Genomic DNA, 26229 nt, shown 5'->3' on the forward strand with positions numbered 1-26229 from the left:
CACAGCTGCCCGGCACCAGGATGCTCCAGCATGGTGAGCCAGCACAAACTGGGATGAACTGGGATGAACTGGGACAAACTGGGAATGTCACAGCTGCCCAGCCCCGGCACGCAGCGATCTCCCAGCCGGGTTTGGGATGCAGCAGGGGCCATGTCACTGCAGAGCTGCTCCATCCCAGCGTACCCAGCATTTCCAGCACATGCTTCGCTCTCCTGCTACTCCACTGAGCCATTATGCAACTCCTCAGCACACAAGGCAGCGGATCACTGAGAGAGAGAGAGGGGCTTTTTTCTTTTTTTTTTTAATTAAAAAAAAAAATTAAGTCGTGTAATATTTTCACGTGCTAATATCTGTATCATTTGTACAGCCTGTGTGACACACAGCCATGTACACACAGGGAAAATTCAAAGGCTCTCAGTGTAATTAAATAAAAGACAGAATTAGAGAAATTAGAAAAAGAGATGACCTATTGAGTCATCCCTGGCTCAGGTCTGTCCCCTGGGGCCCATTACAAGATGCTTCCTAGTGCTATACTGTGGTGCTTTTATTTTTTACACAGAAAAAAAAAGAAGATAAAATTAAAATAGCAACAATAAGTAAAATAACAAATGCAAAATAACTTTGCTGTTTTCTCACACTTTACAGGCGAGGATCTCAAAGCACCACATTCATCCTGATGCAAACTAGCGCACTTGAGAAGGAGGCTGTTATTTCTATGATTACTTCCTTTTTCATTACAGGAAAAAAAAGGATTAAGGAAAGGAAACAGGCCTTCCCATTGCCCTTGTCATCCAGTTCAACCCAAATTACGAAGTCACATTCCACTGTTAACTGTGTAACCGTTCCCATCTGATAAAGTTCTGGTTAAATCAATTTCATCATCATAATTCAAAGCCCATTTATTCCAAATAAGTGGTTCTGACATATTGGAAATTTCAAATAGTTTTGATATACTCGGGATTCTATATAAGCCTTTAACGGTCAAGTTTATATTTTATATATGGATTTAAAATTGTATCCTCTATTACATATATATATTTAACTAGCCCTGTAAAATAAAAACTTGACCAACAAAATACCTATGTGGGAACATTTCAGGCACACACACACACACAGAGCTTTGTCAATTGCCTTTCACTCACACAATGTTTTCTTTCACTGCCCACTTAGCCAAACCTGGAGAGTTTCCCCCCAAAACACGCAGGAGCGATGAGAGAATTCCCGAGCACTCGGGTACCTCGCTGGCAGCTCTGTGTTCCCTGGAACTCCGCTGTCTGTGTCCTTACAGCACCACGCCAGTGAGGAGCATCCCCAAAAGCCGCTGGTTAAAGGACAAGCCGAGCAGGAGCCATTCCACGCACGCAGCATCCAAAACACTCTGTTATCCCCCCACCTTTCTCCGGCACGAACTGCCCGTGTTTATTTTCCTGCGTGCCCAGGCACCCCGAGCGCGGGGGATGCGGAGCAGGGCAGCGGAGCAGCGCAGGGGGATGCGGAGCAGGGCAGGGGGATGCGGAGCCCGGCAGGGGGATGCGGCCGGAGCGCTCCGGGCATCGCAGCGCGGCTGCGGAGCTGCCCGGACACAGCGGCCCAGCGCCGCATCCACCGCCGGAGCCTCTCCCGGTGCCTCCCTCCCTCCCCGCACCCAGATCCCCCCGGCCATGCCGCAGCGGCCGCGCCGGCAACTTGGCGGAGCGCATCCCTTTTTCCCCATTTCGGGGAAGGGAGGGGAGCCGCAGCATCTCCCCCACCCCGCGCTTACCAGGCGAGCTTGAACCCTTTCATTAGTACAGCCACGAAAATCCGCTGCCCGTGTCCTTGTCTGCCCGCTGACAGCTCCAGAGGTCCCAGCACATATTGGAGCAGCCCCGGCCGGCGAGCGTCCCGCGGGGAGCGCCGAGCCCCATGCGCCGAGCCGGGGCACGGCCGCCCCCCGCGCCCCCGGAGCCGCGGCGAGGCGCGCAGGGCTCCCCGCAGCAGCAGCAGCAGCGCCGGGGGCTGGGGCTGAGCCGCCCGGCTCTCTGCTGAGCATGTGCAGCAGCGGCGGGACCGCAGCATGCCATGGCACCCGCGCCGCCAGCGCCGCAGCGCCCGGGCCCGCTGCGCCCGAGCCCGCGGCCCCTCCCGGCCCTGGGGCTGACCTCGGCTCTGCGACTGCCCCTGGGTCTGCGACTGCCCCTGGGGCTGCGGCTGCCCCTGGGTCTGGGGCTGACTCGGCTCTGGAGCTGCCCCCGGCTCTCGAGCTGCTCCAGGATCTGGAGCTGTCCCCGGCTCTGGAGCTGCCCCCGGCCCTGGGGCTGCCCCTGGGTCTGCGGCTGCCCCTGGATCTGCGACTGCCCCCGGCCCTGCGACTGCCCCTGGCTCTGCGACTGCCCCTGGCTCTGGAGCTGCCCCTGGCTCTGGGGCTGACCCGGCTCTGGGGCTGACCCGGCTCTGGAGCTGCCCCCGGCTCTGGAGCTGCCCCTGGCTCTGGAGTTGCCCCCGGCTCTGGAGCTGCCCCCGGCTCTGGAGCTGCCCCCGGCTCTGCGACTGCCCCTGGCTCTGCGACTGCCCCCGGGTCTGCGACTGCCCCTGGGTCTGGAGCTGCCCCAGCCCTGGAGCTGCCCCCGGCTGTGCAGCTGTCCAGATGGACAGTGAGGGTCGGCTGGTGCCAGCCCCACGCCACGGCAGGGACAGCGCCTGCCACAGCGTTTTGTTCAGCCTTGGACACTTCAGGGATGGGGCATCCACAGCTTCTGTTACCCCTCTCACAGCAAAGAATACTTCTTATTATCCAGTCTAACCCTCCTCTCTGTCCCTGTGAAGCCATGCCCCCTGCCCTGTCACTCCATGCTCTCCAAAAGCCCCTCTCCATCTCCTTTGCAGACTCCCCTCAGCCCTGGCCCTGCTCCCCCACTTGTATAATCAGTTTCTGGGGCCAGCAAGAACAGACGGGAGTTTTGAAGGCCCCTCACATCGTGGGTTGTGTTCCCTTGGCCTTTTTCTGCAGCGAGGGCTGTTTGCTTTTCTCTCCCAGCACAAGGGGAGCTGGAGGAAGAGGCAGAGCGAGCCCCAGGGCTCTCCTCCCCCTGCAACATTTGGTAGTTGATGCTTCTGGGGGCAAAGCACCACTCCAGTTCCCTGACAACCCCAGAGCAGGGATGAGCTGATTGTTCAGGCCAAAAAAAAATAATTCCATCCCTGGTGATGCTCCCGGAGCTGGGACATGCCACCTGGATTTCAGTTTGCACCCATTTCTCCTGGTCCTATCACCACAGCTCCTGACAAAGATCCACCAGATCCCTCTGCAGCTTCCTGAAGGGAAGAGTCAGGCCCCCAGGCTCACCTGAGGGCTGTGAACACTAATGGAAAACTGAATTTCCTAGTGGAAAACTGAAATTCCTAATGTAAAACTGAATTTCCAAATGGAAAACCGAATTTCCTAATGGAAAACCAAATTTCCTGATGGAAAACTGAATTTCTTAATGGAAAACCAAAATTCCTAATGGAAAATTGAATTTTCAAGTAGAAAACCAAACTTCCTAATGGAAAACCAAATTTCCTGATGGAAAACTAAATTTCCTAATGGAAAACCAAAATTCCTAATGGAAAACTGAATTTTCAAGTAGAAAACCAAACTTCCTAATGGAAAACTGAACTTCCTAGTGGAAAACTAAATTTCCTAATGGAAAACAATTTCCTAATGGAAAACCAAAATTCCTAATGGAAAACAGAATTTCCTACTGTAAAACCGAGTTTCTTAATGGAAAACCGAATTTCCTAATGGAAAACTGAATTTCCTAGAGGAAAACAAAACTTCCTAATGGAAAACTGAATTTCTTAATGGAAAACTGAATTATACACAATATACACTGATTTTTCCCTGGAATTCTTATTTATCTCACAGGATCTGAGCACGCTGCAGGCAGCAGGAGGTGGGGAGTGGGGCAGTGTATCTCAAATAATTTATAATTTCATTATTTAGCCATAAAGTTCTTCCAAAAGTGAAGGCTGGGAGTGGTCCAGGGATGGACATCCACACTTATTCCACACAGCTCTGAAGGGGTTTGGTCCTGGGATAGGATTACAAATCCTGCAGGAATTCAGCAGTTGTAGGGGTGGTAGAGGAAAGAGAACAGGCAGCTGTGTGTAAATAAAGATTCTGCTCTCTTGAAGGGCTTTAAATGGTTATTTTGTGTCGGAATCTGAGGTATTGATGATTCTGAGATTGTAGAAAGTCTCTGTCTGTCAGCCCCGCTGCCAAAGCAGAAGCCATAATTGGTCTGTGCTGTTTCAAGGTTGTTTATTCTGTTTATCTCTAACATGTTCTGCTGCCCTGCCGCAGCTCTGTCCTGCAGGGCAGCGTGTGGGGCTCTGCCCTCAGTGGGATGGTACAAACATTAAATACCACAAACTACCTGTGCTGGATTTACAATAACGTGCCAATATCTGTCACCTACGTTGGACAGTGTGTCCCCAGCCTGAACCAACAGAAAAATGCCAACACCACAGTGAAACATGGAGGGCATGAAGAAGGAGAAAAAGGACAAGGCACACCCAATTTCCTCCATCTTGTCCCTTTTGGACCCCTCATCTAGAATCCTAAAATTTTACTTTTGCACCCGTGCCACACTTAATTGTTACTCATATCAAACACTCAGAGCTGGTAATTGATCCTGTAAGATTGAAAACTCTTTTCCATGGACAGAGATCACAGCCAGTGTCTCTGGGGGCTCTGTCCAGGGGGGTTCCTGACCCCTGCCAGGGTCCCAGGGCAGCCAGAGGGAAGCCCTGCATTCCCACAGGTTGGGCTTTTCTCCACCAGCAGCTTTGCAACTGTGGCCTGCAGGTTGTCAAGGAGGGAGGCAAATCACTGGAAAATGGGTCAGGAGACCTGCAAGCTTGGCAAATCTAGGACAGACTAATGCTGCAGAGTCACATGTTTGGAAATCAAAGCTCAGGCAAGAAAGGTATTAAGAGATAAGCAGTCATGCACTTTTCCTTTTCCTTTTCCTTTTTGTTTTTTTTTTTTAATCCAAATAACGTGAGGGGTGGGGAAATGATCCAAGGAAAGAGATGGCTGGGAAGTTGTTTGTTTAATTGGCTGGCTGGCCACCTCTGGAATGTGCTGGCCAAAAAATCCTCCCAAGCAGGAGGCTTGGAGGGACTGTGGGTCACCCCCACTCAGGTATTCCCAACCCCAAATTCTGGCTGATCCAGCTGTGCCAGCTGCATGGATAAACCCTTCACTTTCCCCCCAATAACTATTCCAGTGGGGAAAAGGGGAAAAAAAAGGTATTAAAGTTAAAATAAGGCAAGCCAAAAGCAGCTGTAGGTATCAGGAGGGATGGGCCATGCACAGCCACCTCCTCAGAGCTAAGAATACCTATCAGTCACATGCAAGATGAATTCCAGATTAATTATCTACCTACTCCATCCCACGCAAGGGGAAAATGGGAAAAAAAAAAAAACAGTCAGAGCTGTGGGTGGAAGGGTCCAAAGCCATTTCTGGCCCCTGTTTTGGAAAGGGAAGCCCTATAAATCCCTGCTTCTCACTGCTCTCTGCAACTGCAGGTTGGTATTTTGAATAAAAAGCATCATTGTCCTCATCTGTATAAATGTCAATTTAAGTGGCAAATACCTTTCATGATTATGTTTTGCATTCAAAAGAGCTTTCCCAAGGCATTGGTATTCGGGTAAAAATTCTTTTTCCATACAAAAAATTAAAAATAGGCATAAAAGGGTAAACGCTGGGTTTCCTTAGAGTTTGTTTTGATGTTTTGTGAAAATAAACATAATAGCTGAGCTGACAGCAGCTCTGAAAGATGTGCAGGTGCCCTCACAGAGCCATAAATACATATTTTCACCATTTTCACCCTTCATACAGGATGTTAGACCAGAGGTTCATTTTCCCCTCCAGCCATAAAGGCTGTCAATCCAATGATTTTATCAGAATTCCATTTGGATTATTTGGGGCTGGGAATCTCATTCTTTAATTAGGTGCATCATTTGCTCAGCACAAACAATAAATAATAATAAGATAAATTCATGTGGTTGTGTTGTCCTGCCTCATCCCTGTCCTTTCTCCCAGGAAAAAAATTCTCATAAACTTCAAAAAGAATTAAGATAGTTTGGATCCTGGCCTCATGCCAGTAACATTTTGAGTATTCCTCGTCCAGATGAAGAATTCCATTAATAAAACGTCCCTTGGGGTTCCTGGCTGCTTCCAGCACCAGTCAGGAGGAGGAAATCAAGCAGCAGCAGCACACACACAAACACTAAAAACAGCAACAAAGCCAAAACCAGGCAGAACTTTCTCAAACTGGAGGAAAACTTGGGAGAACAGGAGAAGCAGAAAAAAAAAAAAAAGAGGATTAGAAAAAAAAAAAGACCGGATGTTTTCCTGCCCTGTAAGTACAAACTGTCAAGGATTTTAAAAGTCAGGTCTGGAATACACAAAAGCAGAGTTATTTTTTTTTTCCCTGGCCCCCTACTGGGATGAAAGAAACCCTGATGGTGCTGTCCAGATCAAACAGGGCTGGACACGGCCTCTGCAGAGGCAGGAACATCTGCACCAGGGACAGGCAGGCAGGAACTGGGGCTTGGTGCTGGAGGAAAAAAAGGCAATTTTTGCACAGGATATTGCCACCGCCCCAGGCAGGGCCTGGGGGGAAGCTGGAAGCACAGAAAGTCAAAGTTTAATATTTAGCAGTGTTTTATTCACACACTGATGTTTTAGCAGTGTTTAATTCAAACACTTCTCCCGCAGACACTTCTCCAAGCAGTCCCAGCCTGCTGAAAGCCAAGGAAATCATCTCTAAAAATCTCTGGGATGCTGTAAAAAGGCACCTTGGCTGCCTGCACTCAGCACCCCCTGACAGCTCAGGAGAGGACACATTTCCCCCAGGATGGAGCAAGTAAATCAGCTGAAATGTCTCTCACAACATCCTAAAATCCAGAGGATTTCCACGTGTGTGTTGGCAGGGCAGAGAAGCAGAACTTCTCTGGGATAAGGATGTTCTGTCACAGCTGCTCTCCTCTGTGCCACCCTGCTGCTTCCAGGCTGCCTCAAGAACTGGCATTTCTGCCATGCCAGAGAGTCCCACCCCCCTAAAAAAAAAAAAAAAAAAGGAGAAATGCAATTTTAATCCATTTTTCATCCTCATCTTGGGGCTTTTCAGAGCTGTTGGGGGGCTTGGAGAGCTGCTCTGGGGCAGGGACACGGGGCTGTGTCACCTCCAGCTGTGCTTGGCCTGCTGCAGGTGAAACCCCTGCATTGTTCCATCCCTGCTCCTTGCTGGGGAAAAGCAAATTAAACTCTTGGAGAAGGAAGGGGAAAATCAAGTCTATGTGGAGCTTCTTGAGAAAGCAGGGGTCATTTCCTAGGTAAGATGGAGATTGTAAAATCAGTGAGCTCCTTTCACCCCTGACACTTCTGAAAGTGCCAGAGAGTGCCACGCCCCTAAAAAAAGAAAAAAAAAAAAAAAAAAAAAAAAAAAAGAAAAATAAAAAAAGAAAAAAAAAGAAAAATGCAGTTTTGATTCATTATTCATTATTCATCCTCATCTTGGGGCTTTTCAGAGGTGACACAGCCCCGTGTCCCTGCCCCAGAGCAGCTCTCCAAGCCCCCCAACAGCTCTGAAAAGCCCCAAGATGAGGATGAAAAATGGATTAAAATTGCATTTCTCCTTTTTATTTTTTGTGAGGGAGGGACACACCATCCTCTGGCATGGCAGAAATGCCAGTTCTTGAGGCAGCCTGGAAGCAGCAGGGTGGCACAGAGGAGAGCAGCTGTGACAGAACATCCTGACATCCCAGGGGCCACTGCTGGAGCATTCCAGCAGGAGGAAACAAATCCCTTCAACCTCCTCTGAAATTCCTCCAGACTGACCTCAGCAGAAATTAAGCAAAATTAACAATGTCCTGTAAAATGCTCTGAACTCCTCACAGGGTAACTGGCTCAGAGTCAGCAAAGAAAACAGAATTTTGGGGTTTTAAATAAAGAATTGGGGACTAAAGATCAGCACTTGCTGAGGTTAAGTTCAAATAAACCTGTGCACATTCCAGGAATGCCTACATAACTAATTCCCAAGTTGTATCTGTTTTAGAAGGTTCAAACTCAACTCAGTTTTCCATTTCTCCAAAAAGATGAATAGATTTTTTTTTTCAGTACATTCACACTAAGATGGTGCTTTAACACTGTAGGTCACATTTCCCTTTAATTAAAATCAAAACCTACAAAAAACAGGTACAGAGAAAAACAATTTTCAAGTGGCTCTGTTGTTTCTGCCATGGAAAACGTCTGTTTTTCAACCCACAGATAAAACTGAGTTCCCCAAAACGCCACCACAACTCTAACTGAAATGCCACACACCCTTCAGCACCCTCAGTGGGTTTATTTTTTCAAGCTCTACAGCTTGAAGAGGGTTTGCAGCAGTTGAGGTTTCAGCAAATATGATAGTGAGGATATATTCACCTTATAAAGCAACATTTATCCTGAAGCACAGCATACAATTTACTGATAAACACTTAAAAAACTCAAAAGCTGCCTCAAGGAGCAACCCAGTCCTGGGACAAAACCTTCCCCAGCACCATCCAGGCTTCTGGGAAGTGGAATTGAAGAGGATGGAGTGTTACAGCTGGAATAAATGTGCCAGGGAAAGCTCAGCTGGGATTCTAGCTGAGACACGAGCAAGGTGTGACCAGTTGAACCATGAGAACTGTGAGGGGTTTAACCACGGAATTCTATGCCCAGGAAGGAATTTCTCCCTGGATTACAGCTGGCCACTGTGGCCATGCTGGAGGATCCAGCCAGAGCAGCCTCAAAAAGTAGAGATTTTTAAATATTAATTAATAGTTCCTTCCCCACCCCCTGCAAGCCAAGCTCCCTCCAGCCACGCTGAGCTCCATCACTTAGTGAGATAAAACCCCAAACTCATTTTGCAGACACATCCCCTGCACTTCAACCCTGCTCTGATCCCAAGGAGAGTCCTTTTGGTGGCCAGGAGACCAAACCTTGGCTCTCAGGGCACCGTGCCGCGATGCTCAGCCTCTCGGTGGTGCCAGCCTGCTGCTCCCCAGGCCATTCCCACCTCACAAACCCCTCTGGATCCACCCAGTTCCACTCCCAGATTCCCAGTTTGCCAGCCCACAGGAAAGCAGAGCCCACAGCCCGGTGAAAGCCAGGCACAGGCAACAGAGAAGGCTCACAGAAAAGGGTGGATGCATCCATAAGCTCGAATTACTTTCTCGCTCTTGACACTCCCCCGACATCCTTTCCAAAAAAAAACAGAAAAGAGGCTGCCAGAAGGAATTTCTCCTCACACAACCGTCCCTGGGAGTGGAAAGCTGCCCCTAAAGCACCATCTAGTGTCACTCCCTCATCCAGCAGCATCCCTGATCCCACCTCAGATGCCAGGGAGGGACCACAAGCCCCTCCATTTCCCTCCCTCCCACCTCCAACCTCTGCCTCCAGCGCCAACCCTCCAGCATTTCCTCCAACTCAGGACTGTAACGTCCTGCCAGGGTTCAAAGCCCATCCTCAGCCCAGCAGCAGGGTGCAGACTGATTCACTGGCTCTCCCAGCAGCAGGGAGGGTGGGCAAGGGGCAGGAAAATGGTTGAGAGACAGAGTAAGAAGGTGCCAAGCGAAACCACTTACGCACAGTGAGGCCGGCAGCATTTCCATCCTACCTTTGCTGTCGCCATATCAGACGTCTCCATGCTTTCTGCTTGGCCTAGCAGTGAACAAGAGCAGCAGGGGAGAAGGGAGGGAGGGAGGGAGGGGAGAGAAAGGGAAAGTCAAAAGAGGATGAAGAACAACAGGCAAACAACCTGACAGGAGGATGAGAACAATGAAAGTCACTTTGGGGTTAGTCCCAAGATCCTGCCCCCACAGAGAAGGGCAGAAAAAGCATCTCAAGCGGGTGGCCCCAGGTTAGGAACTTGTTCGGAGCCTGGCACAAGACCTGAGTCACTGCCATGCCCCCAGATCCTCCCCCCTGCCACCACCCGTGGGTCCAGCGGGATGCTGAGGGACAGAGAGGACCCTGCTCCTCCTCCTGCTGCTGCTCCCAGCTTTCCTTCCAGGCTGAGCTCCTGCAGTGAGCAGGGAACAACCCATCCTGCAGTGAGAAAGGGAATAACCCATCCTGCAGTGAGCAAGGGAATAACCCAGCCTGCAGTGAGAAAGGGAATAACCCATTCTGCAGTGAGCAGGGAATAACCCAGCCTGCAGTGAGCAAGGGAATAACCCAGCCTGCAGTGAGAAAGGGAATAACCCAGCTCCCAGTGAGCAGGGAATAACCCATCCTGCAGTGAGAAAGGGAACAACCCAGCCTGCAGCCAGCTGAGGAACAACCCAGCCTGCACAGAGTAGGGTAAGAACCCAGCTCCCAGTGAGCAGGGAACTACCCAGCTTCCAGAGAGAAAGGGAACAGCCCAGCCTGCAGTGAGCAAGGGAATAACCCAGCTTCCAGAGAGAAAGGGAATAACCCAGCCTGCAGCCAGCCGAGGAGCAGCCCAGCCTGCAGCCAGCCCTGCATCCTCCCTCACGCTGCGGGCAGGGACAGTCACACACCACACCCCAGCCCACCCACCCCGAGTGGGCATTTCAGGAGTCGGGAGGCCAGGAAGAAAGCAGGTGGGTTCTGGGCAGTGCACAGGTAGAGGAGGAGTGCTCAGACACGAGGGGATGGCTGTGGGGAGGGAAGAGAAGAGTGAGGGGGGACAGGCAGGCAGGTGAGGCAGCGGTGGTGCAGAGCGGCCATACCAGAGAGCAGCACGGGCACACGCAGAACGCGGGGCGCAGGCTGCTCAGCTGCATCCCCCGGGGCACACTCACCTCACACAACACTCTCACACCATTGGGCCTGACCTAGTAACTCTTTGGTGCACGCCGAGCCCGGGCTGGAGGCACCGAAGCCCCGGGAAAGGTGCGCTCGGTGCCAGCAGCGAGAGGCACCCGTAGCTGCGTGGCCCTGCCCGGATTGGCGGAGCACGGTGACTTCATGCCAACCCATTCATCCCCCAGCTTCTCCCTGCCGCTCCTCCTGGCCTGCTTGGCTCCTGAGAATCAGTCTGGAGGCTGTGGCTGCTCCTCCTGGCCTGCTTTGATGCAGTAAATCGCTCTGGAGGCCGTGAGGCTCCCCGGGAAGGCCGCGCACAGCTCCCCAGAGCGCCCTGGCAGCGGGCAGGCAGGGCAGAGCCGGCTGTGAGGGAGGCAGAAAAATGAACGCCTCTGAGGGGAGAACATCGCTGCCTCAAAGTGCTTATTCATCCCCCGGCGCTCAGCACGCAGCAGGAGCAGGCACAGAGCTGCAAATGGATTTATGGCAGGGTTTGGACGCACCGAGGGCAGCTCAGCCTCTGCACAGGCAGAGCACCGCTGCTGCTGCCCGGGGCACAGACACCGACACACGCCACCCCAGGGAGCAGAGCCACGGGGCTCGGTGTGTTCAGTGCCTGACAGGCCTGGCAGACCCACGGGGTTTGGTATATTCACTATTTCACAGTGATATCAGACCCACGGGGGTTTGGTACACTCAGTATTTCACAGTGCTATCAGACCCACGGGGTTTGGTATATTCACTATTTCACAGTGATATCAGACCCACAGGGGTTTGGTACACTCAGTATTTCACAGCCCTGTCAGACCCACGGGGGTTTATTCAGTATTTTACAGCCCTATCAGACCCACAGGGTTTGGTACACTCAGTATTTTACAGCCCTATCAGACCCACAGGGTTTGGTACACTCAGTATTTCACAGCCCTATCAGACCCACAGGGGTTTGGTATATTCACTATTTCACAGCCCTATCAGACCCACAGGGGTTTGTTATATTCAGTATTTCACAGCCCTATCAGACCCATGGGGGTTTATTATATTCAGTATTTCACAGCCCTATCAGACCCAGAGGGGTTTGGTATATTCAATATTTTACAGCCCTGGCAGACCAACAGGGGTTTGGTATATTCACTATTTTACAGCTCCAGCAGACCCACAAGGTTTTTGTACACTCAGTATTTTACAGCCTTATCAGACCCATGAGGGTTTGGTACACTCAGTATTTCACAGCCCTATCAGACCCACGAAGGTATTCACTATTTGACAGCCCTATCAGACCCATGGGGTTTAGTATATGAAATATTTTACAGGCCTGGCAGACCCATGGTGGTTTATTATATTCAATATTTCACAGCCCTGTCAGACCCATGGGGGTTTATTATATTCAATATTTCACAGCCCTATCAGACCATGGGGGGTTATTATATTCAATATTTCACAGCCCTATCAGACCCATGGAGGTTTATTATAATCAGTATTTTCCAGCCCTGCCACCAGCCTGCTCCTGCCTCGGCACACAGAAAATGTGGATTTTGCCACGTGTTTCACGCGTGCTTGCACAAAGCCAAGCTGGCACACTGCACCTCAGTGCTCAGAACACACAATTCCTCTGGAAGAGAGGAGGTTTGGATGGGCAATCCTCCCCTGGCAGGGTGGGGGGCCCTGGCTGTGGCTGCCCCATCCCCGGCAGTGCCCAAGGCTGGCTTGGACAGGGCTTGGAGCACCCTGGGATGGTGGAAGGTGTCCCTTCCATCCCAAACCATTCCATGATTCCATGAAATACAGACTTATCAGGGACACAAACCCCTCTCCTGAGCCCTTATTCCAACCTCCTAAGGCATCCAGTGCAGACACAGAGATCCACAAACAGCAAATCCACACACTCTGCTCCCCAATCCCTCTTTCATTAAACCACTGATGTCCCTTAATGACATTTCTACTTCTGTAATTTTGTCCAAGCTCACAGCACCGTGGCAAGGAAAAAAAATAAAATAAAAAACCAAACCACAACAGCTTCATTAAGGACTTTCAGCAAATCCTGAGCTAAAGAGTCATAATTGTGCAATTCAGAAAAAGCTGAACTTCCACGTTTCAGCCTCTTTACAGCAGAGGCTCCCTGTGGCTGCAGCAGCTCCGGAGTTCGAAAGCAAACAGGAAACATCTCCTGAGGAAGTCCAGTGAGGAAGGGAACAGCCCACTGTGAAATGCCTGAGCTCTGGGTAGGAATTCCAGGCTCTATAAATAGCCACAGCCATGGTCGTGTTAGCCCGGAGTTGGAGCTGGTAATTGCCTCCAAAGATTCCTTAATAATTAGAGAACATTGCTTTTTGTAAGTATTACCCTTCCAACAGCCACAGCTCACAGCCAGCAGGGCATCCTCTGTATGGCTCCACATTCCCCAGAGCAGCCTCACCTCTCAAAACATTCCCAGGGACTAAAAAATTCCCTTTTTCAAGTACCCACGCAGTGCAAACAAAGGGCTGAGGAGGCTCAGACAGATTAATTTGCCAAGAAAGGTGCATGACCTGCAGGCAGAGAATTCAACCTGCTGCCTGCGAGCACCACTTCAGCCACACTGTGATTCTCCCATATGGTAATTAAAAAAAAAAAAAAAAAAAAAAAAGGCTGCAGGAGTTAGGGAAGCACCAAAAAAACCCTGTTTGGGTCTGCGAAATGCATGCAAAACAAAACCTGTTAGCGACAGAACCGGCGGGAGGGGAAATTAGAAACAAATCAGGGAATGTTATGGGGAGAGAGGAAGAAGTGCTACAGAGAATGTCAGAATGGAAAGAGGAGAGTTCCATTGGTATGCACCTCGGTTACAGGTGTACAGATCCCCAGGAAAATGTGGCAGGTGGGCACAGTCCCGCGTCCTTCCCGAAGGCAGCAGTGATCTGCAGCGCTGCAGATGCCATCACAGCATCTGCCAGCCAGGGCACACCTCCATTTCCCTGGGAAAAAACCTCAGCAGGGACTCCCTCTGTGCTGCAGCAGCTGGGAAGTCACATGAGGCTTCATTTCCAGCAAAAAAAAATATGCATTTCTCCCTCTGTAGCATGATGGGAGCTGTAGTTCCATGGCCAGGGCAGAGTGCCCAAGAGCCATTTCTGAGCTGGGGCTGCAGCCTCTGTCCTGGAGTTTGGGCTCCTGGGAGGGAGAGAACTGTGGAGCAGCAGCACAGCACCTGCAGCTACTCGGAATCACAGAGTAGAGGAAAACAGCCCTCCATCAAAGGGAGACAAATAATTCCCCAGAGAGACTTGGGAATAGGAAGAATATTTGTGTAGGGAGAATGAGGGGCAGCACCAGGAAGGCAGAGAAGCTGGGATGATTCAGACTGTAACTGCCGCTTCTTGAGCAATATTAGAATTAAAAAATCCTGCTTTCGCGCTCTCTTTGGGCTCTTTCCCTCCCCTCATTGTCCTTCCTGCTTGAACCCAACCTTCCTTTTGCCTGAGGTGGTGCAAGAACCTCTCCCAGCCCAGGAAAGGCTCAGTCACTGCAAAGAGAACAGAGAACTGTGACTCATGGCACGCCTCAGAGAGAAATCCCCCTTCTCGTTCTCTGGTCAATTCAGAGGAAAGTCATTTCCTAATTTCTTCCTTCACTGCCAGGAACTTGCAGCCACTGTGGGCAGGCAGCAAGACGTCACTAGCTCGGGCAGAAATCTTCTGGGCTGGTTGGTTTTGCTCTTAGAGACAAAGAGATTCTGAATTATCTCAGGGCCTGAAATAATTCTCATCACACCACAGCCCAACACCTGAACAGGAGAAGATTTTCACTCAGCATCACGCTGAACGTGCAGCCTCCTGAAACCAGACTGCTTTTAACTGCCTAAATAAAGCCTTTAGACCTGTTGGAACTGAAATCGTTCCAGTCCATCAAGCCAAATCTTTATATGCAGTCCAACAACCTGGAGTCCCTGGGCTGGCACTGCCTGAGGGATCATCCATGGAAACGCTGGAGAAACCAAACCTTCTGTTCCCACCTGGATCTGTGGGGTATCTCATGCAACAGCCTATTAAAAATAACCTCTGGTTTCAGATAAAGCGGTGAAGAATGCACACTACTATATTTTTTTGGCTTTCAGAATAAAATCCATTAGAGGGATGACTGCAGGGGAGGAGAAAGACCCTGAATCCTTCATCCCTGAAACCTGAGACAGAAGAAAGCAGCTAAAGAGCACAACTTGAGGCTGCAGAGAGGCATTTCAGAGCAGCACCAAAAGCCTCCCCCAGCCCCTTCAGGGGCTCTCTCGGTGACAGTGGCATCAACAACAGGGCAGAACAAAGGTTGGCAACAGGAGCAGAGGCAGAGGATGCCCCTAACCCACAGAGCCACACTCCCTTGGGGAGCCCAGCATCAATCCTGGTTCCTCAGGGCACTGATGGTGGCAGGTGCTGCACAAAGCCCAAACTAAGGAAGTCTAAGCCTGGAGCACAGATTTTTTTCCAGAGTAAAGCAATAATGAACTCTGACAGCGCTGGAAGCTTTGCCAGACCCCCAGACAGACCCATATTCCCACAGGAATGGCACTGAAAGAGCAGGAAGGGGTTCAGCAGAGCCAGCACTCAGCAGCCAAAGGTTTGGGGCAGGGCTCATTAGGCAAAGGAGAGCAGGCAGCAGGGAGAGCTCAAGGAAAAGAATTAGGTTGAAGTCGAAGGAGAAGAGGGAAAAAAAGCAGAGGGGCTCAAGGACAGAGCTTGGCTGGTGCCATCCCAGTGCCTGACCTTGTCCCACACACGCCAGCACCTTGTCACCAAGATGCACCACAAACACTCTGCACAGGCCAGGGGGGATGGATGGGGAGGCAGAGAGGCAGAAGAAGAAAGGCAGAGGTCAGCGAGCACTCACACGGTTACAGTCATCGGCAGGAAGGGGGGAGCCTGTCCCAGGCCAGCTCCCAGCACCCTGAGGGAGCTCCCTGCAGCAGCAGGGGAGGAAACACCGCTGGAGCCAAAGAGGATAAAATCCCAGCCGGGTTACACACGCACAGTGGGGCAGGGGGCAAAGCAGCACAGAGCCGTGACCTCGGAGTCCAGCGTGGAAGGATGCAGCGCTGCCATGGGGCAGCCCTGGGATGCTTTTGGGGTGGCTGTGGTCACGGCAGCCTGGCCCCAGAGGAAGCAGCAGTGACGAGGCTGATGAGAGGGCAGAGCTGAGCACGGAGCTCCACGGAGAGCTGCGCAGGAGGCAGCGGGCTCTGCTCTGCTCTCAGATTTCTCCCATCACAGGCAATTCCAGTTTAAAGGAGCAGCTGCCCTGGAACCTTCTGCCAGATGCAATGCTGCTGGGGGGTGAGATGCAGAAAGCTGAGAGAATGAATCCTCTGTTGAAACAAAGAGAGTTGGATGGCAATGGTCACTGGAATTGAATTCTCAAGGGCAGAATTTAGCAAGCAGACTGCCCACTACCACTATCCCAGCTTTCCCCAAATCTCCTGAAACAGGGAAGAAAACCTGGTGAAAAGTGTGGATGTTGAGCTCAGAGGGGAGCCAGGGGATGCCCTGCAGAGGTAAAATCCATGAAAGGATGCTCCACACTCCTCTTGAATGGTTGGTACCTCTCCTTTTTGACTGCTGACTATGAAATGTGAAGATGCTCATATTTCCCAAGGTAACCATTGCAAATCTTTTCATAGTCCAAAGATTTACAGCACTGAAAGCACAGAACAGGCCATGGTGAGGTGTGTGTGTGTGCTGACTGCAAAGTCAGGACAGAGCTGCTCTGTTCAGGGCCTCACAGCAACAACAATCTCTCCAACACAAGAGCAGGAGGATCCTTCACCAACCAGTGCGAAACACCTCGAATTCCCAGTTCAGACAGGGGAATTTTTCTGTTCCCACAGAGAATGAAGAAGAAATGCCCTGCATTGAGCAGCTGCATTCAGAAACAGCTGATGGCTGTAAGACCCAAAGGTCTCTGTAAGGACAGCAGCACAGGCATTCCAGCTGAAGGAAGCAATTCCAGATCCCTTCCCAGCACTCACAACCTGCCCCAGTCCCAGGGGAAGCTGAGGCAGCACCAGTGTGCCTCAAGAGCAGATTTCTCCTCCAGCTGCTTAGGCAGAAGGATCAGCATCCCCCTGTGCCTTCAGCTTCCCTCAGCCAGGGCTGTGACCAGCCAAACTCCAGTTTATTCTGGGCCCAGATCCTCCAAACATTCAAAGGGGAGAACAAAAGGAAATTTTTCCTGCCCTCCAGTCCTGCCTGCCAATGTATTGGCTCCACAAGTGGGTTTTGTCTCACTTATCCCTGCACTCTTTCTCCTCACCTGTGCATTTATCCTTCCTCTGCCCACTGCACATCAAACAAGTCACTACAAATTCACCCATTTTGCCCCATCTCATCCCCAAGATAAGGTGAAGCTTGAAATCTCTGAGATTTCATTAAAAGCTGTAGCAACCCAAGGGGCTCCAACCTTGAGACACTCTTTCCACTCCACTGCTTTGAGCTAAAAATCTCTGTAAAATGGGAAAAGATGGCACTGACTCCTCACAGACAGCAGCAGCTCCATCTGCTAACTCAACTCTTCAGCACAAGAAGAGACTCTGTGATCCAGCTGGGATGTCTGACATCACATTTTACAGTTTTATTAAGTGGATACACATTTCCACCTCCAAGGAAGTCTTCTGAAATGGGAAACTCCCCTTTTAAACTGGATTTTGGCTTCAATAGAAGCAAAGGGATGTGTTCTATCATGAGCATTCTCACATATCATTTGTCTTCTCTATTGGTTCGACCCACAGATGGATTTCTGTGTGTCTAAGATCACTTTTCACTTCCCCTTAACCAGCACACCAGGTCCCAGAACATCCCCTAGGAAATTCTACACCAAAATAATATTAACCAAATAGTTTTGCCATGACAGCAAACCGGATTTGCAATGATTCACAAGGAAAAGACGTTAGAAAAGAAAGGGTTTCTGAAGAGCTGCAGCCCATCCCACCCCATTTTACCTGAACACCACCTTCGTGCCACTGCACTGCACTCAGCAGTCACCCCACAAGGGTGGAAGCAAGGGACAAATGCACTCACAGAGCTTTTTTTGCAGCAGCAGCAGCAGGAGCACCAGGCACCCCCATGGCATGATTCACATCTTGCTTCTGATGCCAGCCCAGCTGGAATGTTCCCAGCAGGAAGGAAGGTGGGTTTCTGTGACAGGCACACAAAGAGGGGGTGCCCCCACTCTGCTTTTTCTCAGGGAACTCCTTTCCAGCACCCATTCGTTCTGCTGGCATGACTGGTACAGCCAAAATTCCCAAATCCTTTGGGTTTGTGCATTCTTCACCGCTTTATCTGAAACCAGAGGTTATTTTTAATAGGCTGTTGCATGAGATACCCCACAGATCCAGGTGGGAACAGAAGGTTTGGTTTCTCCAGCGTCTCCATGGATGATCCCTCAGGCAGTGCCAGCCCAGGGACTCCAGGTTGTTGGACTGCATATAAAGATTTGGCTTGATGGACTGGAAAGATTTCGGTTCCAACAGGTCTAAAGGCTTTATTTAGGCATTTAAAAGCAGTCTGGTTTCAGGAGTCTGCACGCTCAGCGTGATGCTGAGTGAAAATCTTCTCCTGTTCAGGTGTTGGGCTGCGGTGTGATGGGAAGTATTTCAAGCCCTGAGATAATTCAGAATCTCCTTGTCTCTAAGCACAAAAGCAATGCAGTAAGACTGGCAGGACAGTTCTAAGCCCCTAAAGGCATCCCACAGAGCCCAGCTCAACAAGGCAACTCTGACCTCGAGATTTACAGCCAAGTCTGCAATGCAAACCCCAAAGCAGCCCCTCCCTGCAGAAACCTGGCCACACAAACAGAATTAACATCAGGCTGCCCTCTGAACCCTCCTTCTGTGCATCTTTGACAGCCCCAGCTCAGCCTGGGAGAGGCAGGGACCAGTTAAATTCTGTGAGACTCTCTGATGGTTAATTCTAGAGCAGAACTGATGTTTCAGTGCTGCAACAGGAGCCCTCAATGGCTTTGTCTCTCTTTCCTGGTTTTGCCCTTGATTAGGCCAACAATTGGAGCATTTTCAGACCATCTCAGAGAGCCCCAGGCAGGCTGAGTGGCCGCACATCCCCTCTCAGAATGGAGAGCAGAACGAATCTGAATTAATCCCCTCAACAAGCAGCCCTGCTCTCCACAGCCAGTTGGCACCTCACAGCAAGGGCTGCTTGGGAAACCAGCCCTGAGAGGGCGTGGGAGCAGGGCAAAAACGCTAAAAACGGGACCCATCCTGTGCCATGGGCACTGCCCCACTGCAGGGCTCCGGTGGGAGCAAAGCCTGGGCACTGCCAAGCAGGTGAGCCACACCTGGAGACTCAGAGAGCACTGGGAAATACCTTTGGGTCACTCACACTGAGAGAGAAAGCATCCCAGCCTCTTCTCCACCATCATCTCCACCCCAGAAAGCATCCCAGCCTCTTCTCCACCATCATCTCCACCCCAGAAAGCATCCCAGCCTCTTCTCCACCATCATCTCCACCCCAGAAAGCATCCCAGCCTCTTCTCCACCATCATCTCCACCCCAGAATGCATCCCAGCCTCTTCTCCACTATCATCTCCACCATCATCTCCACCCCAGAATGCATCCCAGCCTCTTCTCCACCATCATCTCCACCCCAGAATGCATCCCAGCCTCTTCTCCACCATTATCCCCACCCCAGAATGCATCCCAGCCTCTTCTCCACCATCATCTCCACCCCAGAAAGCATCCCAGCCTCTTCTCCACCATCATCTCCACCCCAGAAAGCATCCCAGCCTTTTCTCCACCATCATCTCCACCCCAGAAATCATTCCAGCCTGTTCTCCACCATCATCCAAGAATCCCAGCGTTCCCAGGACATGGAGCTGATGGGGTGCCCATTCCTTCCAGCCTGGAATGAAGTGTGGCTCCACAAACCTCTGTTCTTGGACCAGGAAGGAGGGTGAGGAGCCTGCCCAGTGCCTCAGAGAAGGAAAAAGAAGGGCATGAAACCCCCCCTGCACCTCCTCCTCGTGTTCTGAGCATCGCTGCTGAGTGTGCCAAGCCTCCCCTGCACCCAGTGACAGGCACAGCACAGCAGGGCTGGTCTCATCTTGGCTAAAGCAGGCCACAAGAGTCAGAACCAGCCCAGAAAAGTCCAGAACTTAAAAAAAAAAAAACCCGAAAAGAACACTGGTGGCATCTGAGGAACAGAGGGCACATGGTGTTTTCATTCACTGACTCTGCCTGGCTCACAACCCAAGGGGAGCAGAGGTGAGCTTAAGCTGCTCTTGTCAGCCAGAGGTGAAAGGGGCAGAAAAAGGACATAATCTAAATATTAACCATTGTTTTTACAATAAAAAGAAACACCCAGCATTCTGGTTAAACTCAGTATTTAATATTAAGTCAAACTGGCTCAGAGTTTGGACCTAGATTCAAATCCCAGCTCAATTCCAAATTATTGCAAAAGCATCAGGGTTCTGATTGGGGAGCCTGTGAGGGCTCAGCAGCCTCCAAGTCCTGGCCAGAACAGTTTTTAAAACTTGCCTGAAGATGATCCATCTGTGAGGGGTAAAAGGGATCTGAGAGGATCAGGACTCTTCCTACCAAGGATCTGTGCTGGATCTTTGCAGGAAAAGGGGCTCAGAATGCTGTGCCAAAGGGAAAAGGACAGAGGGAGAAAGACGCAGAATAAACAAGCCCTAAGAACATAAAAAATATTGAATTCATCAATTTTCAAACTTTGACCTCTTTTCTGCTCTCCCCACAACTTCCTGGGAAAATTCAAGCAGGCAACAGAATTTCTTCAGCTGGTCTTTGTCGCAAGCTTTCCCCTAATTCCCTTGAAAGCTGTCTTGTCAATTTGGATCCATTATTTGGGAAATCTTTATGAGATTGCTCAGAGCAACATCAAGCCCTGCAGAATGAGGAGCTGCACAGATTAAGGAACTAAGATGAGATGTAGGATATATCAAAGACAGAGATCTTACAGTTAACTGTGCTTCCCCATTTCCTCCATTAGATATGGTCTCTGTGTAAATCATTTAGATTTACAGCTGTGCAAATGTAAATAAGTTTGATTTATTTGTTTTTTTGTGTAAATAGTTTTTTATTATCTCTTATAAACTGCCACTCACTTCCCTCTCCTCCACTTCCAACCTTGTTTTCCACGCTCTCCTCTCTTCAACAGTTTCTCTCCTCCTTCGCCTGAGTCTAAGGACCAATCTTTCCTCTGCCTCAGTAGCTTAATTTTTAATTAAAACACACTTTGCTTCCTTAAACCTGATGGGTGCCTCGGACAAAGAACAAGTCCTTGGATCAAGAAGGGACAGGCTCATGAATTTGGGGTTAATTTGGTGGAAAATCAAGGTGATTAATGCATAACTTTGTCTCCTTTCAGTGATTATGGGGTCTCTTATGTGCACACATCTCATCCAAATCTGTGGCTCAATCCCAGCCTTCCCCACCCCTGGGATTATTTTAAATTGAGCACAATTATTTGGACCCTCTGCCTGAATTCTTCCTTGCACAGAAGTGGTGTTTCAGCATCTGAGCAACTCAGGCTTAATTCACCACCTCTGTTTTCCCGTGAGGTAAAAAAGGAATTCTCCTGATTTCATAAATAGCGACACAAATGACTCACCCAGGCAATCAGCAAGCAAAGAACTGAGTCCTAAATTCACACCAGAGTGTGATGTGCCCTTTCCAGCACATCCCACTGAACTCCTCCACCTCCAAACACCCAGAAAGGAGATTGTTACCCCAAAACGAAGCGTGGCTCCCTCTCAGCACAGCCCAGGCGTGGCAGAGACAGAACTTACACGGATTTGCAGAGGGAAAGTTTTTTCCTCAGGCAGGAGACGCAGGGGTGGCACACCTGCCTGGCCACCGTGCCACAGGATGCTGTGCCAGGGAAGGGCTTCTGGACCATGGCAGCACCTCCAGGCAGCAGCAGCACTCACAGCTCCAGAGGAAGAATTGCCAGAGAGCCCCAAATGCAGCCAGAGCAGGGCAAAAATGTTCAGCCTGCTCCTAAAACCTCCAGGAGCTCCCTTGGGAATGCCTCGCTGAGAAAGGAGCTCCACCAGCAGTGCCCTTGGTGAGGATCCTGCCTGGGAGGGTTCCAGCCATCCTCAGCTGTGTGTTCTTTGTTTTGTTCAGCTCAGAATCAGCTCAGCAGCCTTTTGCTTTTGGCTGGGGCAGCTTCTCTCAGCACTGTCCCAGCTCGTTCCCTGCTCTGAGCATCTCGGGCTCCTCCTGTTCCTGCCCTCCTCCGGGATGCCAGGGCAGCGTGCCAAGGCAAGGTGCACCTTCCAGGGCACAGCACGTGGCTCCTGCCCTCCTTTCTGCTCACATCCCACAGCTCTGACGAAATCCTGGCTGGCTGTGGGGTTTTTAGGGGTTTTTTTAAGAGCTGGTGTACAATAGTCAATGGGTAAGGGACCAGAACTGCCTTGGAGTTCTTCAAAACAAATGCTCAGAGCTTCAAATCTGTGCTTGGAGGAATCTTTGTTACTGGTAAAAAAAAAAAAAAAAAAACAAACAAACACCTAAAAGCAGCAAAAATAAATCCTCCTCATTCAGTTTCTGGGGGATCTAAAAGATTCAAATGCCTCAGAAACAACCTTTGTCGTGTTATTTATAATAGCAGACAGCAAAGGCTCTGTCAGCCCTCTCACTAATTCCTGTCCAGCCTACATTAAAAGGGGTGTTTGAGTTACTTTTGGGTGAAGTTTCATGAGCACAAACCACCAATATCCAAAGGAAGACTGTCCCAGCGGAGGCTGAGGGAATTACATCAGCAAATTAGACCAAAAAACCCAGGAGAAAAGATAATTTACTATCCCTCACGTGGATAATTTTAGGATCCATGCAAAGAGAGGTTAATTGTAATTAAATTTAGGCAGCAGGAGCATTGCTGGTTCTAAACATAAGAGGTCAGTAGGGTCAGCATTGCTTTGGCTTTGCATAAATAGTTTTGAGACCTAACTGCTCCCTTTAAAATCCATCTGAAAGAGGCAGCACTTCCAAGTGATTCCCTCCTGCTACACCCAGAACTGTGTTAACAAATCCTGTTTAAGCTGTGGAATTCCAGCTGAAATGGGATTTCACCTCACGCAGAGGTGATGCCCTCAGAACCCCCCTGCTTTGCTGTCCCACTCTATTTCCTGCAGTTACCTGCCAGTCAATTAGGGATGTTTTGTTAATTAGTCCGGGCTCCACAGCCATGGGGATAATTGGAGAAAAAGGTGAGCTACAACTCCCAAGTGCTGATTCTGAGCCAAAACCCCTCGTGGGATGTGGAATTTTAATATGGGACATTAATTGTCTCTTTAGAGTCACTCTCAAGTGAATCAATCCCTGCTATTTCAGGGGCTGGATGCATTTTCCCACTTCCAAGCTGATGAAAAATGCAGTTTTTAAACCAACATAAATCACATTTCTTCTTAGATGGCTCTGAGAAGTGCAAGGAAAATAAATCAGTGATAACTCAGGGCTCACAGCTCATGCCCAGCACAAGAAAACTCAGCAGATTCAGGCTCAAAAGTTGACCTAAAGATGCAGCAAAGCTCCTCATCATGTGGCTCTGAGCAAAGCAACATCCATAAATCATGCACCAAAATAAACAACAAAAATCAGTTTTTCAACAGCTTTTGTGCCAATGCTGCAATTTGAAATGGTCATTAATCAACCCAAATTAAAGTTTCTTCTGGAACTTCACAGCAGTTCTCACCCAGGTGCTGCACACAAATTAATCCAGCTTGAATCTAGAGTGCAGGACTGCCACAACACATCAAAAGTGAACAAAACAACCAAGCTCAGAGGTGTCTTTGCTGAGGACAGGATCCATCCAAGAAATTCCAGTTGTGGGTTTTGAAGGATCAGAGGTGCTAATTTCCAGCACACAGCACGTCTAATGAAGTTGCTGCAGCAGCTGGAGTTTGGGGAATGAGCCCCAAAAGAAAATTCTGGCTATTTCAGGGGCTGGATGCATTGTCCCATATTCACGTTTTCAAATTCAAATTTCAAATTCAAAAATGCAGTTTTTCGACAAAAATTCTGGCTGGATTCATTGTCCTGTGTTCAAGGGGATGAAAAATGCACCCTTTTAGACATTGATAAGACCAATTTAAATCCCGTATTTTGATTTTTTTTGTTAAGCAGCTGTGAGAACTAACAGGAAAATCAATGGGCTGAGCAGGTGTGGTGTCAGAGGTGCTCCCAGGCACAGACTCACCTGTCCTCAGGCATGGAGGGGCTCAGGAATCGGGCAGAGTCATCGTCGTGGCTGCTCTGCTGGCTGCTCTGCTGGCTGCTGAAACACAGAACAGGCACACTCAGAGCTGGCCAACCTCCTGGGGACACTCAGCTGCCACCCAGAGCTCACAAAATGGCTTTGGGACCTCTGGGACACTCAGGTGAAATTCAGGTCAGAGAAAACAGATCTGTCTGACCTCCTCTGGGACACTCAGCTTAAATCCAGATCACAGAAAACACGGATAGAACTGGGTATCTTCTTCTAAAACACTCAGTTTAATCCAGATCATAGAAAACAGACCTGTCTGACCTCCTCTGGGACACTCAGCTTAAATCCAGATCACAGAAAACACAGATAGAGCTGAGTAACCTCATTTGGAATACTCAGTTTAATCCAGATCACAGAAAACAGATCTGTCTGACCTCCTTTGGAACACTCAGTTTAATCCAGATTCAGGAAAACAGATCTGTCTGACCTCCTCTGGAACACTCAGATTAAATCCAGATCACAGAAAACACGGATAGAACTGGGTATCTTCTTCTAAAACACTCAGTTTAAATCCAGACTGGGGAAACAGATCTGTCTGACCTCCTCTGGAACACTCAGATTAAATCCAGGTTGAGGAAAACACAGATAGAGCTGAATAACTCCACTGGAACACTCAGCTGTAAACCCAGACTACAGAAAACATCTTTATCAACTCAGGAACACTCAAATTCAGATGGAGGAAAATACAGACAGAGCTGTTTGACCTCCTCTGGAATACTCAGCTGTAAACCCAGATCACAGAAAACATCTTTGTGACCTCTGGAACACTCAGTTTTAAATACATATCAAGGAAAACACAGATAGAGCTGGGTAAAATCCTCTAAAACGCTCATTTTAAACCCAGATTACAACAGTTTAAAACAGCTTTGGAACCTCTGGGACACTCAGTTTAAATCCAGATCATAGAAAACAGAGCTGTTTGACCTCCTCTAAAATACTCAGTTTAAATCCAGACTGGGGGAAATACAGACAGAGCTAGGTAACTCCTCTGGAACACTCAGTTTAAATCCAGATTACAGAAAACATCTTTGTAACCTCTGGAACAGTCATCTTAAATGCAGATGGAGGAAAACACAAACAGAGCTGTTTGACCTCCTCTGGAATACTCAGCTGTAAACCCAAATTACAGAAAACATCTTTATAACCTCTGGAATACTCATTTTAAATCCAGATTGAGGAAAACAGATCTTTGTGACCTCTGGAACACTCAATTTTAAATCCAGATCAAGGAAAACACAGACAGATCTGGGTAACCTCCTCTGAAACACTCAGCTGTAAATCCAGATTACATAAAACATCTTTATAAACTCTGGAACACTCAAATTCAGATGGAGGAAAACACAAACAGAGCTGTTTGACCTCCTTTGGAACACTCAGCTGTAAACCCAGATCACAGAAATCATTTTTTTTTTGACGTCTGGAACACTCAGCTGTAAATCCAGATCACAGAAAACATCTTTATAACCTCTGGAACACTCAGCTGTAAATCCAGATGGAGGAAAACACAACACTCACATTCCACATTTGGGGTTGAAAGGAGGAACCAACAGGAGGCCTTGAGTTTAAATTGATTTACAGCTAGCAAGAGAGTTTGGAGTGTCACTCTCACCGTGTGACACTTTCCTGAGAACATCCTGAAACCCAAAAGTGACCTCGCACATCACCTGGACAGCACCTCCTCATTTCTTACAGCCAAACACTCCAGCCCCAAAAGCTGCTGGGTGTTCACACCTGCCCCAGTCCCGGGCAGAAGTAGAAAAGAGCAGAAAAAATCAACTTTTCAAGCAGCCAGAGCTGAATTTCTGGCGAGATTTGCAAGCTGAGCCCACAAGATGTCACTGTCCCCCCTGAAATGGGTGTTTTGGGGGCGATAATTGAATTTCCTGCACATTTATCCTGTGGAGTTCTCCTCAATCCCCCTGTGGCAGCTCCGGGGGGCTCCTGCTGCAGCTGATTCTGCCTCCAGGTAAGGCTGGAGGGGCTCCTGGGCTGCATTTCATCCTGAAATCTCAGCAAAGCAGCAGCACAAACTCCTCTGCGAGCTCAGACTGGGATAAACTTCTTGTTGGCAGGATCTAAATGATAAACAAATTTATTTATGTATCACTGCTTGCACTCACAGCTCTGCTGTGCTGC

The 26229-nt window shown here is 49.4% G+C and overlaps 1 protein-coding gene across 15 annotated transcripts in view; it reads right to left on the minus strand.

The window, feature by feature from the left end:
* Positions 1-26229, minus strand: part of GRAMD1B (GRAM domain containing 1B) — a 139118-nt gene that overhangs the window by 65948 nt on the left and 46941 nt on the right. For 6 of the 15 annotated variants that reach the window (XM_030290876.4, XM_072918243.1, XM_072918245.1 and 3 more), the window contains one exon: positions 24025-24102. In XM_030290876.4, the coding sequence (XP_030146736.1) occupies positions 24025-24102 (78 nt within the window). Of the gene's footprint in view, positions 1-1762; positions 2058-6676; positions 7090-9671; positions 9716-10821; positions 10947-13639; positions 13662-24024; positions 24103-26229 lie in introns of those variants that run through there. The other 9 variants (XM_072918244.1, XM_041720912.2, XM_030290883.4 and 6 more) reach the window with 8 other exon arrangements.

Source organism: Taeniopygia guttata, chromosome 24 (assembly GCF_048771995.1).
Source record: "Taeniopygia guttata chromosome 24, bTaeGut7.mat, whole genome shotgun sequence".
NCBI lineage: Eukaryota > Metazoa > Chordata > Aves > Passeriformes > Estrildidae > Taeniopygia > Taeniopygia guttata.